Consider the following 16,953-nt stretch of genomic DNA (forward strand, 5'->3'; position numbering starts at 1 on the left):
CGGGTGCAGCGCAGGGTGATAGGAAGGAGAGGATGGGGAGCCGGGAGCGGAGGGAAGGACACACAGCTGGGAATAAGGTGCAGGAGGATGGCAGGAATGCCACCGTGTCTGTATTTGGAGTCTAGTCCTGGGGTCACCCGTCCCCTCCTCACCCCCAGGGCCATTGTCCCACTGCCCAGTGCTCCTCCTCTCACACGTGCGAGTGGAGCTGTCACTGTCCTCCTCCCTCCTACCAGCTGGTGCAGAAACAACTCCTGGACTTGAAAGAGGACGACGGTGGGCCGGCAGCCCCGAGCCACAGTGCACCCGGAATGGGCTCAAGTCCATCTGAGTCCCACGCCGGCCAAGATGCCCAGAGGCACGACCAAGACCGCCATCGAGGGGTCAGTGATGAAGCCTGCCCACCAGAGATTGATTGTGAGGCTCTTCATAGGCCCATCCGAACAGACACTGGCCCGTTCGTGCTCAGAGTCTTTGTTCCCTCTCGAGGACGTCAGGCTGGCAAGGGAGGCTGGACCCCAGGCTTTCCTCCTCAAGCTCCACCACCAGCTGCCCAGCTGACCCCTATCATTCGCCCAGTGAACTCTGGGCCATGGCCACATGGCACTTCCAGGGAGGGCCGCCTGGCCACCAACCAGTCCAACGCCTCGCAGGATGGCTCCTCTAACACCCAGAGAGAGTACAGTAACTTCCGACGTTGGCAGCACATCAAACCCCTGGCCCTGAGACACTTTCGCCTGAGTCCTGATGCAGAAGCTTTCTCCTGCTTTCTCATGTGAGTGCACGCTCAGGGGGTCCTGAGCTTATGGGAGCTTTTAGATAAAGAGGAACTGGGGATGGACTCGCACGTTAGGTTTCTAGGGATACTGGAAGGAAGGTGTGAGGGCGATGTCCATGCTATGAGAAGGCACGTTGTCGGTCACATGGGTGGGCCTGCCAGTCCGTGACATCAGGACTGAAATGTGCCCTATCTCAACGGGCCCCACCACCCTGTGAGTCTGGCCAGCTTGCTCTTCCATGATTCTCATGGTAATATGGACTGAAGACTTGCAGTCAGAGAGGGTCGTGGTGTAAGGTGAGGAGCCCAGGAGTGGATGCCGCACTCTCCTGTGGTGCCGTGTCCTTTCATACAGGACTTGAGCGTACATGACCAGGGGAGGTCACTTCAGAGGAGGGGGAGGAGCGCGGGGCCCAGGAGAGCGCTTTATGCATGCCTCCACTTCGTTGTGGAGAATTCCACGAGGAACAGGGTGATGGTAGAGCTCTCCTAAGGGCGTGGGCTCTCTCCCACTAGAGTTGTGAGCCTGGCAGGCATTTCCATCCTAAACCTCCGGTCCCTGGTAAAAAGGGGACAATTACACTTCACTCAGAGGACTGTGCCGAAGACTCCTTGGGCTAATCTATGAAGTGTTAGCAGATTGCTTGGCACATGCCATGCCTGATTGATGATGATGATTTTTATCATGAAAATGCAGCCTTGAGGAGGAAAAGAGCTCCCCAAGGCACAATGTCCCAGCTCTAGCCTGGGAGTGGATGGTCATCCTTGAGTGAGTGTGAGGCGGTGACAGCAGTGGCCGGGAAGGCTTGTCTTTGCCCTCCCAGACGCCCGCCTCTCACCCTCCTGTTGCTCAGTCATTCTGGGTTGAGCGATGTGTGGTCCACATGGGCGGGTGGGCTCAGGCAGGTGGGGGCTGGGCTGGGCCCGGAGACTGACCCCGAGGGCTTACAGCCCAGTGCTTCGATCCGTGGCCCGCCTGAATCCCACCATGCCGCTGGAGGAGGGACTGCGGAGGGCCGTGCAGGAATGGCGGCACTTGAGCAACCTTGACCGGATGATCTACTACGAGATGGCCGAAAAGTGAGTCAGCGTCCTGGGCCCAGGGGCTGCGTGGAGGGTGAGGCGAGTGGGTGAGGGCAGGGTCTGGCCGTGGGGGTGCTCATCAGAGAGGACAGAGGAGAAGGGCTGTCACCCAGCACAGGGGCCCCGCAGCCCAGGGGCCCTACTGTCCCCCGGAAACCCCGCCCTCACCTTGAGCGTTTGAGACTTCTGTCCTTCCTCCACCAGGAGCTCTGCCTTCCCCTGATTTTGACCTACCCTTGCCTTGACATGAAGGTCTCAGGACGGGGCAGGGTGAAGCTGTGAGTCCAGTAGGGGTCCAACTCCGGCCATATGGGCTGGGCCGGGGAAAGAGCTCCACCCGCCAGCCTGCTGCTTCCTTAGTGGTGGGCGGCTGGCGGCCACTTAACATAGATTTGGGACCACCTCTCCTCATGAAAAGTGCCCTGAGTGGGTACCCTGGCATCCCTGAAGAGGCTGGGGAAGCCAGCTGTCGTCGGCCCAAGGGTCTCCGGCCCTTCCAGTGTTTGCTCCATGGTAATCCCCTTGGTGTAAGAAACAAAAGCAAACAAACGAGCGCCTCTCAGAGGAAGGGAAGGCCTCTCCTCTAAGCTCAGCATCCACATCGTCCAGCCTCTCCTGGGCCCTGTCTCCAGGTCTATGTTCCAGGACTCTCAGTCCTAGCCCAGTGTCCTGGATTCGGGCAAGGACCCCTGTGGGGAACACATGCCTGTTCCAGCCTCTGGCTGTCAGCCCTTCATGTGGTTCTGGATGGGGACGGGGGCATGAGGAGGGTGCCCCCTGGGTCAGCCATGTGTCCCGTTGACCTGGTTCAATTCAGCGACCTGGGTCTATGCTGTTGCATGCCCTCCAGTGCTGGTGAGGCAGGAAGGGTCCCAGATCTTGTTATCACTTCCAGGAGCAGCTCTCTGCTGTGGACAGCACCGCACAGGGCCTTGACGGCCCCGAGGCACATCCTCTCCCAGTGCCTCATTCTTGGCTGCCTCTGTTGGGCTCCAGAACCCAGGCCTTTTTCTCAGGGTGGCCTGTGCCTCCGTCACCCCCCAGGTTCATGGAATTTGCGGCCGAGGAGGAGACGCACATTCAGCATTTGCAGTGGATGCAGTGCGCGCAGGACCTGCCTCCTCCAGCCCCACCGAAGCTGGATCCTCGGGGGCCCCCAGCCCCGAAAGTGCGCCTTCAGCCAGGCAACCAGCTTCCCACTGGAGCTGAAGGCACAGGTAACAGGGGCCTAGGGTTGGCCACCGTCCCCATGTGGATCCTTTTCTTTCAAGACAGGGGCATTGGTCTTTCAACCAAAACAGCCACCGAGGCGGGGGGTGGGGGGGTGGGGTCTCAGCTGCCCCTTGTCACTACGGGGTATTGACTTGGTCAGTTTTGTAACTCCTCTCACACCTCCCTGTCAAAGGACCCCACACGAAGTCTGCCTAAGAAGTGGGCTTGATGGGGAGACCCCTAGAAAATTGGAGGTTCCCCACTTCCTTACTTGTGACTCTCTTAGATGACCCCCTAACCTCCCCTCTCCAACTGTGCATGAGGCTTCAGATGGTCCTGACCCCTCCCACACCCACATCAACGCCCCCCAAACAATGCCCTCACCAACGTGCGCTCGGTGGTCAGGAGGTGGACCGGGAGTCCCTCACCTTCCTTCCCTTCCTCCTGCTCTGCCTCAGCCTGTGCTCCCAGGATGTCCGGCCCCAGGGCCCAGCCCTCGCACCCGAAGCCACACAGATCCCAGCGGACCCCGGAGCCCAAGGCGCCCAAGGAGATTCCCCCTGAGACTGTGAGGGAGTATGTGGACAGGATGGAGGCGCTGGTGGGGCCCGTCCACTCAGCCAGAGGCAAGTCACATGCAGAATGTGGAAAGGACGGAAATGAGCTGAAGCAGGAAGAGGACGACACCTGCTTGGACCCGTGTCTCTTGAGCTACATTGACGAGCTGCGTTCCCGGGAAGACTCTGTCACCAAGGTAGGCTGGGCCTGGAGCCTGGGGTCTACAAGATGCCAGGGCATGGAACTCTCAGCACCCAAGATCTGGGTTCTGCTCAGGCCGATGGGACTTAAGCTCAGCTCCTTGTTCCTGAGCCCGGTGTTAGGGGAGGTTTACGCAGATGTATGTGTGTATATGTTTGTGTCTGTGTGTATGCCTTTGTGTGTCTGTGTATGTGCATCTGTATATGTGCTCTTTTGTGTGTGACTGTGTATGTGCATGTTTGTGTGTGTGTGTGTGTGTGTGTGCTGACCATCCCCGCCTTGTGGAGGAGAGTGGGGGTGGGTCTCTGCTTTTCACTTTCCCTCCTGGTCTTCTTGTGTCACAGGCCACTCCTGGCCAAGGATGCTCACAGCCTCTTCTTTCTGTCCCAGGTGGAGGCAGTCATTCACCCTCGATCCCTGGCAGAACTGTTTTCCCCAGACCCACAGCTGGATCTCTTGGCCCTTGCTGAGGAGCTGAAGCAGGAGGAAGGACTCACCCCTGAAGAAGTGAGCCAGGGGAGGGAGAGGGACACTTAGGGAGCCAGGGGACTCCAGGGGAGGGGGGACCCCAGGTGATCCAGGGGACAGGGGAAACCAGGTGGCCCAGGGGAGCCAGAGGAGGGAGGGATCGCAGGTAGAACAGGGGAGACAAGGGACACCCAGGAAGACCAGGGCACGGAGGGACCCCAGCGAGCAGGGGAGAGGTAGGGCCCCAGAACAGGAGGCCCACATGGCTCTGTCCGTCCCTTCCGTGCCTCGGAGGCCTGGCATGGGGAAGGGCCCTCTCTGGGGCGGGTGCAGCGCAGGGTGATAGGAAGGAGAGGATGGGGAGCCGGGAGCGGAGGGAAGGACACACAGCTGGGAATAAGGTGCAGGAGGATGGCAGGAATGCCACCGTGTCTGTATTTGGAGTCTAGTCCTGGGGTCACCCGTCCCCTCCTCCCCCCCAGGGCCATTGTCCCACTGCCCAGTGCTTCTCCTCTCACACGTGCGAGTGGAGCTGTCACTGTCCTCCTCCCTCCTACCAGCTGGTGCAGAAACAACTCCTGGACTTGAAAGAGGACGACGGTGGGCCGGCAGCCCCGAGCCACAGTGCACCCGGAATGGGCTCAAGTCCATCTGAGTCCCACGCCGGCCAAGATGCCCAGAGGCACGACCAAGACCGCCATCGAGGGGTCAGTGATGAAGCCTGCCCACCAGAGATTGATTGTGAGGCTCTTCATAGGCCCATCCGAACAGACACTGGCCCGTTCGTGCTCAGAGTCTTTGTTCCCTCTCGAGGACGTCAGCAGGTCTCTCCATTTCGGGCCGGACGGCCCTGTCCTCCCCAGGGTCAAAGGCACACTGGCCCTCTACTGGGACCGAGGGATGCGTCTGTTCTCAGAGGGGCATCTCCCGTTCGGGAGGCCCGAGGGCCCAGGGACGCGTCCAGTGAGGACAAGGAGGCGCTCCCCAGCCTGACCTCCCTCTTGGCCTCTCTGCAGAGCCTGCCGCCTTGCGGGCTGTCCCAGACACCTGCCCCTGCCTCAGGCCTGGCCTCCCCTGGAGGTTGGGGGGCCCAGAGTGCTCCCCAGGCCCCCTCCCCTCAGAGAAGAGGCCCCAGCCCAGCTCCACCAGCTGCTCCCAAGTCGAGGAAGCGGGCTCTGTGTGGGCTCCCAGCCGCTGCTGAGAAGCTGCCCATCCCCGGGGCTGGCCACGGGGTCTCTAAGAGGCCAGCCTTGGCTCTGGGGCTGGCTTGCCCCTCACAGCCGAGAAAGAGAAAGCGTGACCCGTCTGTCACAGAGAAGAGGAGGAAGAAGAAGAGGAAGCACTGCAGCCAGTAGGGAACAGCCGGGCCGGCCCTCCAGGGCGAGCCCCCCAGGGGAGCCTAGGGGCTCCTCCTCACCCCAGCGCTGATCCTGGGATTGTGGGGGGTTAGAGAGGTGGGGGAGGTGGGTGTGGGCAGGACCTTTGGAGTGATGTATGAAAATTGTGAATAAAGATAGTTTTGGTGGGAAATGCTCTCAGGCCACTGTCATCTTCTTCGTGTGGAGCTGCTCCACAGAGAGCGATCCTGAGAGGAAGGAAGGGTGAGGGAGGTCACAGGAGCTATGGATCTACAGGTGGCCAAACCTTTCCTCCACATAGACAAGGACTCCTCAGGCTGCCCCTGGGAACGCACAGCCCTCACTTTCCCCAGGGACCCCCTCATCATCCGCTTCTCTAAAGCCTGCTTGGCTAGGGGCCTTCTGGGGCATCTGTAGCATCTTCTGCATCCCTGAACCGTCTGGGGAGGGAGAGCTGCTTTTGTGCCTCTCAGCCCTCTGGACACTAACCAGTTTCTAGGACGGAGCCTGGAGACGGCCCTTGTCTTTATGGAGCTGCTCTCTGCTTCCCTGAAGTGGCCAGGCGATGGCGCTGGGGTGACCCTCCGCTCATCCAGGGTTTCCTATGTGGGTGGCCTGACCAGAGAGGAAAAGTCTTGGCCATGGGGACAGGACTGTCTGCCTCGTCATAGCGGGAGCGTTCTCTAGTCCCACTGGGATTATTGCAATGTGGAGAGTGGTTGAGGCAGCTACCTCTTAATCCCAGTGAGGATGCAACGAGGGGAATGGGCGCGGGGAAATTCATGGGGCACCTGTTACAGGTGTGTCTAAGGGAAACGACAGTTGGGCCCCTTTGTGGAACTTGTGGGATTTCTGTGCAGCAGCATCTCTTTCAACTGAGGGAGGAGGACCCATCTGGCTGTGGCTGTGGGGACTGGCCTTAGGGGTCTAGGGGTGTGCAAAGACACCCCAGAACTACTGTCCCTTCCCTTTCCACCCATGGCTGGACATGTGTGTGTATTGGTATCAACACTGATTTGTATTCCCATAGAAAACAGTTCCTCCTGACAAACTATGACCGTGTTTCACAAGAACAGCTTGCTCACAGGGGCAGCAGGGGTGGGGGAGAGGTGTCTGTGGCCCCAGATCTGGGTGGGAGCTGGGATCCATGCTGAGGAGTGTGGAGGCCTCAGTCACCGTCCTGCGGTTGCCGGCAGAGACTTCGAATCATCAGAGCAGGGGAAATGACCCGCTCATAAGGGTGAGACGAGCAAACAATGAGGGGCAGGGAGCACACCCCTGCTGTTTCCCTGAACTGCCCCCCCTCGCAGCCTGCTTAGCCCCCGTCATGGCCTGTGCTGGCCCACCTCTGAAGCCCCTTCCTCCTAATGCACTCAGATGCTCTGATCCTTTGTGGACCGCCCTGGGCCTCACCCCCCCCCCCCCTCCTTCCCTGCTGGCCAAAGCCTCTTCTCCCGGTTCTGAGTTCTGATTCCTTCCCCAGGACCCAGGCGGGGGTTGGGACAGCAGAGACTCCCTAATTCTCCCTCCTCCTCCCTGAGATCTTGACAATCACCTTTGTATGTTTCTATGATTTTAACTACTGTAGATACTTCATGTGAGTGGCTATGATATGTCCTTTGATGAGTGGCTTATTTCACTTAGCATAATGTCTTAGAGGTTTATCCATGTTGTAGCATGAGACATGGTTTCCTTTTATTTCAAGGAAGGAAATATTTCCTTGTGTTTATAGACCCCATTATCCCTTCATCTGTTGATGGACATTTGGGTTTCTTCACGTCTTGGGTATTTTGGATAATGCTACGATGAATGTGGGTGTGCAAATATCTCTTTGAGATCCTGCTTTGAATTCTTTTGGATACATACCCAGAAGTGGGACTGCTGGATCACATGGTAGTTATATTTTTAATTTTTTGAGGAAACTTCATATTGTTTTCCATAAGGGTTGTCCCATCTTACACCTCTCACCAACAATGAGAAAGATAGCCACCATCAAGAACTTGGTATATATCCATCTTATAAAAATGTTTATGCTTTTAGCAGAGTTGTAGATAATCAAAATTATGTATAATAACAATATTTTTGGTTATATATGGTGTCATGTAAATCATATTGCCTTTGGCTTCTTCTTTCAACATTCTTACTTTAAGAAAAATGGATATATTAGATGTTCTTTAATTTTTTAATTATTTATAATTTTGCATTGTATGCATACATTAAAAATAATTTATCAGTTCCCTTGTTGGTGAACTTTTATAAATTATAATGTGACAGGGTAATCAGTTCCAGAGGAAAAGTTTTTCCTTTCAGAACTTTGAGTATTTATTCCATCGAATATGGTTTTTGTTACTGTTTTTTTCAAATTATGCCATCAATACACCCTTTCATGGTGGGTGATCAGTTTCCTTGCTAATTGTTTTTTGGAAGACTGTCTGTTGTCTTTTGTGTTCTCCAGTTTCTTGACGTGTGATTAGTTTCAGGTTAAAAAAAATGTATCCTCCATGTGATCTATTTTGCTTCATTCACTGATAATACACATTCTTCATCTCATCTAGAACATAATATTATCTTTTTCATATGTTACTTCTACTCATTCTCTCCTGTCTCTACTTCTAGAACCCTGGATATATGTATATTAGACCATCTTATATATTCTCTGTGTCTTCATCAGCTTGGACGGCTATAACAAAATGCCATAGACCTGGTGGCTTGAAAAACAGACGGTAATTTCTTAACAGTTCTGAAGGTTGGAAGTCCAAGATCAAGGTGCCATATTCAGTTCCTGGTGAGAGCTCTCTTCCTCCTTTTCAGATGGTTGTCTTCTTACCGCGTCCTCACGTGGCAGAGAGAAAGAGGGATCTCTCGTGTGTCTTTTCTTTTAAGGGCACTAAACCCATTATGAAAGCTCCATTCCCATGCCCTAATTACCTCCCAAAGGCCCTGTCCCCAAATACATTGAAGGGTAGGGCTTCAACATAAGAATTGGTGGGGGGGATATACGTCCATAGCATTCTGCCCCTGGTACCCCAAATTCGTGTCCTTATTGTATGCAAAATACATTCATTCTACCCCAACAGCCTCAAAAGCCTTAACTCATTCCAACATCAACTGTAAAATTTAAAGTCCAAAGTCTGATCTAAACACCATCTAAATCACATATGGGTGAGACTGGAGGTACTATTCATCCTGAGGCAAAATTCCTCTGTAGCTGTAAATCTGTGACCCAAACAAGTTAAGTGTTTCCAAATACGATGTTGGGACTGGCATAGAATAGACAGCCCTACTCCAGAAGGAAGAAACAGGAAAGAAGGAAGGGGTGACAGTTTCCAAGCTAGTCCAAAGCCTAGCAAGGCCAATCCCATTAGATCTTAAGGAACGAGAATAACCCTCTTTAGTTTGATGCTTTGCCCTCCAGGCCCGCTGGGGTGGCAACATCATCCCCACAGCTCGGTGGGGCAGCCCCACTCCTTCAGCTTGGTGGGGTGCCACCCACACTGCAGCTCTCTGTAGGGCCCCCACCTACACCATGACTCTCTGTGAGGGCGACAATCTCACACTTTGAAACTGAGGCCCCCTGGGCCTGTGGTGGGATTGTCAGACCCGATGACCTCGGAATCACCTTTGGGGTCCTTCTTCCCTTTTCGTCAAGAGGAGTACACATTCACAGCCAAATGGCTCTAGTCTCCCATTCTGTAGAATCCAAGAATTCTGACAGCCTTCCTCATTCTGCCTGGCTTTCTCTGTCCCCTTTAGTTCAAACTGGCAGTGTCCCTTCTCTACTCCTGGCCTCTGCTGAGATGACTAATTAAATTAATATCACACCTATGATCTCTCCTTCAAAGGGTTGCTCAGCTGCACCCTTAGAGTTTCTTCAGAACAAGCTTTCTCACTTTCAAATATGGATAGGCTGAGAAGTTTCCAAATCTCTAAGTTCTGATTTCTTTTTGCTTAACAATTTGGTCTTCAATTTATCTTTCTCCTGATGTGTTTTACTAGGAGCGGTGATGAGGAACCAAGCTACTTCTTCCAAACTTTGTTCAGAGATGTCCTCAGATGAATATTCAATTTCATCACTTACAAGGTCTACCTTCCCCAAAACGCTAGAACACAGTTCAGTCAAGTTCTTTGCCACTTTATAATAAGAATTGCCTCTCCTCCAATTTCTAATAATGTGTTCCTCATTTCTGTTGGAGACCTCACCAGAATAGCATCTAACGTCCATATTTCTGTCTGTTCATGATTATTTCTGTATTCTCTACAAAGATGGAGACTTTCTCTCCAGTGTGCCTCTTTGCTTTCTGAGCCATCACCAGAATCACTTTGAATAGGTATAGGCTGAAAGGACTTTATGGCGATTTCAGCTCTTTTTTAGCATGCACTTCAAATCTCTTTCAGCCTTTACCTACTATCCAATTCCAAGGCCACTTCCACATATTTAGGTATTTGCTACTTCTTGGTACTAAAATATGTCTTAGCTCAAAGGGCTATAACAAACTACCGCAGACTGGGTGGCTTAAACAAAAGACGTATATTTCTCACAGTTCTGGAGGCTGCAAAGTCCAAAATCAAGCCACCAGCAGACTCTAGGTCCATAGATTTCTCATTCATAATTTCTGACCGTTTCTTTTCTGTGCTACATTTTAGCTAATTTTTCACATCTATCATCCGTGTCATCCACTTCCTCTTTATCAGTATCTGATCTAACTTTTTCCCATTCCCTTTGATATACAGATGTGTGATGTTTGTATGTTGAATTTCATCATCCACTATAAAATATTCAATTTCAATGGTCAAGATTTACTAACATAAATCATTTTTACTGTTGAAGACAGAACATTCTTAACTGGAACTGGCACTGTTAATACAAGTGTATGATAGTGAATACAAGCCCAACTAGTACAGTTTGGTGCTACTCCTTGATTTGGGTTAAGGTGCCAGCACTTCTGCCACCTTTGCTTTTGCACCATCAGTACCTACGTCAACACAATTGTTCCAGAGTAAATCATGAGATTAAAAAAGTTTCACCAACAGTTTGAATATTACAGCATCATGTTGTTTGTGATCAAGCGTGAAGATCGTCAATATTATCTAGTGCTAGTACTAGACAAATTCAAGGAAAACGGCAAACCCAGTCACTTTTTGTTTCCTTTTCCATGTGAAAAGCTGTAAGCAACATGTTTTTGCCCTTTAAAGGGCTCATATGTCTCTGTTTAAAATATTCCATTCCTCTCTCTCTCTTTTCAAATTCATTAATTGATTTATTTGTTTTTAGCTGCGTTGGGTCTTCGTTGCTGTGCGCAGGCTTTCTCTAGTCGCGGTGAGCAGGCTTCGCATTGCGGTGGCTTCTCTTGTTGCGGAGCACGGGCTCTAGGCGCGCGGGCGTCAGTAGTCGTGGCACACGGGCTCAGTAGTCGTAGTTCGTGGGCTCTAGAGCGCAGGCTCAGTAATTGTGGAGCACGGGCTTAGTTGCTCGGCGGCATGTGGGATCTTCCCAGACCAGGGATCAAACCCATGTCCCCTGCATTGGCAGGCGGATTCCCAACCACTGCGCCACCAGGGAAGTCCCAACTCCTCTCTCTTTAAACATAAAGTGATTGGACTTAAAGCAGTGCTTAAAGTTTACCGGTACTATAATCCTTGTTCAAAATTGCTCTGTGGCATAAGCCACAATGCAGTGAATTGTTGACACCTCCAAATCCCAGGGAGGCCCGTGAGTGCTCTCTCAGGAGGAAATTGAGGTCAGGTGTATCTGATGGCCTGTGTGCTCTCTGTGCTTCTGGTGATATGTGGGGGCTTTCAGGTGAGTGCAGTGGGTAGACTCATGGACTCTTAGTCTTGGCTGGGGGAGACAGCACTGTCGGGTTTATGTTTCCACATTTGCCTCCTTTTGTGTTGCCTTTCTCCCAGTTGCATTTAGCCTGATGAGAGGGAAGGAGGAGATGTCGGTAGCTGAGCAGGTGGTTCTCCAGGAGCAAATGTCAGGGACGGTTGTGTGGGCAAGATCCCTAGGCCCCGTCCTGGCAATCTTGCTGTGCACTGAGCAGTCCAGATGAATCGGGTCCTGGACCAGAAGTCCATGAAACTTTTGGCGATCTGGGCAAAATTTGGGATCTGAGGATGGGCTCAGAAATTTCAGCAAGGAGTTGGCGGTATCTTACCCTCGGGCTGTTTAAGAGCCCCTGGTTTTGAATGGCATGAAGCACCAGAGAGCCTTTGATCACATTCTATACAGCTGTCCTGTGTGTGGCCCTCCAGCAGCAAACCTTCTCTGCTGTGACCTCAGGGCAGGCCCCATCCCCCCCCCCGCCCCGAGGCTCCTGCCCTGTGAAACACGAGGGTGTAAGGCAGGCTGCTTGTCAGTGCTGGGCTCCTGGCTTGCCTGACGCAAAGTATCGAGCATCTGTTCACCTTGTGCTGGTGCCCTTCCCAGAATCAATGGGCTCACAGCCCAGACATTTATGCTGAGTCTGGGGGCAGCTGTGCCCCGAGAAGCCATGTCTTGTCACTTGGCCCAGGGAGCACCTCCTCAACGGACCACACTTATCATATGGGCCTCCTGCTCTTGTGCCCTCTTGTGTTGTTCTGAGGCAGGTGGTTGTGATGGCCAGTACTGTGGGGTCTTGTGATCTCAGAGCAGACACTGGAGGCTGACTGACCCCACAGAGGTGGACAAGGATGTGGGCTCAGGCGACGGGTCCTTTCTTGGGTTTCTGCCTCTCCTCCCTGACTCCTGACCCTTGCTCTCAAAAGCTCACCTTTCTGTTGTAGTTGCCTCACCAGGGGGCAGTGACGGGCTTTGCCCCGCTGAACTATACCCTCGGGGTAGGTGGCCACAGCCTGGCTTGTCACACACTGGGGAAATCCTACACTGGGGAAGTCAGGATTGTGCCTTGCTGGGCTTGGAACCCAGGTAGAAAGGTAGATGGTGTGGGTCTGAGGGACTGATGCCCCAGCCCCAGGGCAGGTGACTTCTCCTGGGAGAGGTTGCCCATGGCCCCCTTTGGCCCCTCGACCCTGCAGAGGTGCCGATACACGCCCCCTGCAGGCCACAGCCTCTGTGCATAGGATCTGCCCCAGTATCACATGAGAAGCCGGGGCCAGGAGCCTCGCTCTCTCGGAGAGCAGCTGGTCATCCCACACTGAGGGGCGTCTTCTCGGACACAGGGCACATAGCTGACCTGCAACTGACATATGGACTCTTCCCTGGGCTTTACCCCTGAATTTACCTCCATTCTTGTCTCCTGTCTCACGGCCCCTGCCTTTTCCCCCAGACACCGAGGTCTCCAGGCTTGGGTGGAGTATGGCATGTTGTCAAGCTCAGTGGTGTCCACCTCACCAGCCCACTGGAATCAAGCCCCAGGGAGCCTTTGAGAGAGCAAGACCAAGGACTTTAAGAAGACTACAGTTAATGTTAAGGAGCAGAGATTGTAAGATGAGGAATTTCACTAGTGTTTTTCAATCCGTAAGAAGAAGGAAATAGAAATTGCAGAATTGAAACTTGCACAGACATCAAGAAATAATAGTTTACAGGCCTCAAGAAATAATAGTTTAACAAATGCCCCATTCACAGAATCAAGGAAATGAGCACCATCCACAGGGTGTGCAAACGAGGTGCCTAATCCCAGGAGCAGCATGGCCACGGCTCGGCTGAGAGCGAGGCATGTGCTGGGCAAGCTTTTGTATGTAATGTTCACCAAAGGGAACCTTGGCCAGTGATACCAGGGAAAGGCTATCATGGTGAAGGCCCACTCATCTCCACCACCCTCAACTTGAATCAAAGTATTGGCTGAAGAAACAGACTTGACAGAGACTTTGGCCACCTGGCCTGGGTTCTCCCTACAAAATGTCATGTTCCTCCAAGAACAGGGCAAGGAGTCACAGTTGTCCGAATCACAGACGGCATATCTTAACGGCACAGCTATTACAAATGTGCACCTTTGTTTGAAGCGAATTGTTAAGTGGTGGGTAGGGAGTGATGTGTTCCAGGGAGGATTTGGGCCCTCTGGCTTGCAGGTGACCCTCTTATCAGACAGGGCAATTCTGCCAATAACTCATCACTGCCTTCATTCCTCAGGTGGTAGGGATACAAAGGGATTAAAAGGGATGCGGGCAGAGGACAGCCCTCACTGATAGCACAGAGCCATCACCTACTGTCTCCTCAACTCCTCTGCCCATATAGCCACCGAGGGTGCCAGCTGCTTGCTTTCACAGAAGCTGTTGATAGCACACCATCATCCAAGGAGTTCTTGAGCACCAACTTTGCACTACTCAGCAGCATAATGGAGAAATCAAGGATGGTCCATGGAAATAGCTAAGGGTCTTGTTTTAGGGCAAACGAGCTTATTCTGCAATATGTGCTTCTTAGTTAATTGGGGTTCGAATGTCCTTTCTTGTATGAAATGATGTTGACAATGTTTGGAAAATAAAAGGTTGGCCACCCCATGAGAAACTATGCTTTTATCTGAGTGGGGTTGGGGAGCAAGAGGGAGTAATGAAAATTTTGGTTGTTGAAGTAGTGACAGGGCAGGGCTAACCTGTTCAAGACTGCCTCCCTGCAGGAGGAAGGCCGGCCTTCCTCAAGACTTCATGGACACTACCCATAGCCAGGGCTTACGGCTGTCATAGCTGGTGACTCATCCATGGGCCTACCGAGCAATACAGCTGCAACCGCAGCTTGGCTCAGCCCTGACCAGCAGGAGAGAGGCTGGGCCTCCCTCAGCCTGACTGCTCGTTCCGTGGAGAGGGACTGGACCTGGGTCCTGTGTGTCCCAGTGCTGGTCCTAGTTCCTGCCCACACGGGACCTGGGCTTCCCTGATTCTGCAATAGAAACACCAGAGCCCAAAGTTTGGGTCCCTCTCCTGGACCCTGGATCCCTACTGGATCCCTGTGTGCTGGCCCAGAACAAAGTGTGTAGTGGGGACCCACAAACTCCCCACTATTCCTGTGACTGTGAACTGCCCCTGATAAACATGGCTCCAGCAGCCAGGGTTACATATTTTTAGGGAACTCTCTTATGGTTACAAGTGCAAAAGACTGAGAACTACTATGTAAAACTAGTATTTGAAAACTTCACTCCAGTGATATTTGAAGAACCTCTATAAAATAACTAAACAAACACAATCGCATTTTATTCCACTGTGTCCACAGTCTAACCTTTAAATTGTATAAAAATGAGAACAAGAAGTAGAATGCCTCCAAACATTTGGAAATTAAGATGCACACTTCTAAATGATCCATGGTTAAAGAGGAATTTCAAGGAAAAATTTTAAGATAAATAGAACTGAGTGAAAATGAAAATACAACACATAAAATGTGGAAGGATCCAGATAAAACACTATTAAGAGGGAAACGAATGGCACTAAATGCTTATAATAGAAAAGAGGGAAGGTCTCAGATCAATAATCTAAGCTTTCACACACGGAAACGGGAAAAAAATTGCACAATAAAATCAACACACGAAGAAGGAAGCAAATAACAATACACTCTGATCAACTGGAGTCTATTCTCGGAACACAAGCTTGGTTTACTATTCAGAAATCATCAGCGTAATGTGCCATATTAATAGATTGAAGAAGAAAATCTACATGGCCACATCAATTAATGAAGAAAAAGCATTTGATGAACTTCAACACACATTCATGTCAGAAACTCCCAGAAATCAAGAAATAGAAGGGCTCTACTTCAACCCAGTAAAGAATATCTACAAAAAACCGACAGTAAACATCATACTTAATGGTGAGAGAATGAATGTTTTCCTCCTAAATTCAAAAGAAGGCCAGAATGTCCTCTTTCATCTCTCCTTTTCAACTTAGTACTGTAGGTACTAGTCAGTACAGCATGGCAAGAAAAAGAAAGAAAGACACACAGATTAGAAAGGAAGAAATATTACTGTCCATACTCATGGATAGCATGACTGTCTGCATAGAAAATTCCAAGAAATCTCTAAGAAGCAATTACTAAGTGGCAATTACTTTAACAAAGTCTCAGGATACAAGATCAACACAAAAACATTAGTCATATTTCCAAATATTAACAATGAACAACTGGAAACCAAAACTAAAAACACAATGCCGGGGCTTCCCTGGTGGCGCAGTGGTTGAGAATCTGCCTGCCAATGCAGGGGACACGGTTTTTTTTTGTTTGTTTGTTTGTTTTTGTTTTTTTTTAATTTTAATAATATAGTTTATTTAACCCAAAGTATATCTGCAATGCTATCATTTCAGTATTCATTAATATAAAAATTATTAATGTGCTATTTTACATTCTTTCTTTGGGGGAGGTATTAAGTCTTTTCTGACTAGCCACATTTCATGAGCTCAGTAGCCACATGTGGCTAGTGGCTTCTGTATTGGATAGCACAGGGCCAGACCAGTGTTCCATCTCGTTGTTGTTACTGGGTGGCCTCAAAAGGTTATGACACATCTTTGAAAGCTCTTGGTTTTTGTTGGTGGGACTTTGTTCCTGAACCCTCGATGCTCTGAGGCATTTAGGCCTGTAGTGGTGATGCGTTCCATCCATTTAGCCTCTTCTGGCAAAAGTGGTCCACGCCTCCCTTATATTTGTCCCAAAGCAGTCTTCTGCCAAGGTTAGGCCAGAACGCTTTAGTTAAAAGTGACAAATGATGGCTAGCAACTCCAGAATGTTGTGTCTCAGCATGTGTGCCGTTTAAGTCAAGAAGTACAGGAGTCTGTCATAGGAGGTGGGTTTTAATACAGTATTGCCTGAAGGAAGGATGAAGATGGAAAAAGACAGCAGGTGGGTAGGACCAGGGTTGGGGTCCTCGGGGTGGGGGGAGATCCAGGGGCAAAGATGGTCTGTCAGTGAAATCCATTTCTGAATTGATTGTGGAACCACCATGAAATCCCCCTAGGATAGGCCTTAAGTTAGAAGCATAGAAAATTTCTGACACCCCCACCAATTAGTGAAATGGAAAGGTGGTTTTGAGGTCAGCCAGACCAGAGTTTAAAATCCAGCCTCATTGTGTGGTTGGCGTTATGTTACTTTGGGAAAGGGGGACACGGGTTTGAGCCCTGGTCTAGGAAGATCCCACATGCCGTGGAGCGACTAGGCCCGTGAGCCACAACTACTGAGCCTGTGCGTCTGGAGCCTATGCTCTGCAACAAGAGAGGCCACGACAGTGAGAGGCCCGCACACCGCGATGAAGAGTGGCCCCCACTCGCCACAACTAGAGAAAGCCCTCGCACAGAAACGAAGACCCAACACAGACAAAAAGAAAAAAAGAAAAATTAAAAAAAAAAAAAAAAAACACAATGCCATACACAATGCTTCCAAAA

General features: G+C 51.2%; 1 protein-coding gene across 1 annotated transcript; it reads left to right on the top strand.

The window, feature by feature from the left end:
- Nucleotides 1-3,067: 3,067 nt before the first annotated feature.
- Nucleotides 3,068-5,655, top strand: LOC309633801 (NUT family member 2F-like; the record flags this gene model as incomplete). Its single annotated transcript, XM_082403047.1, has 4 exons — nt 3,068-3,827; nt 4,223-4,339; nt 4,861-5,124; nt 5,581-5,655. Exons 1-4 carry the CDS (start codon nt 3,546-3,548, stop codon nt 5,653-5,655), a joined length of 738 nt encoding a protein of 245 aa, XP_082259173.1. The 5' UTR covers nt 3,068-3,545.
- Nucleotides 5,656-16,953: the final 11,298 nt, after the last annotated feature.

The sequence above is a fragment of the Balaenoptera borealis genome, assembly GCF_965194805.1.
Source record: "Balaenoptera borealis genome assembly, chromosome: 8".
Classification (NCBI taxonomy): Eukaryota; Metazoa; Chordata; class Mammalia; order Artiodactyla; family Balaenopteridae; genus Balaenoptera; species Balaenoptera borealis.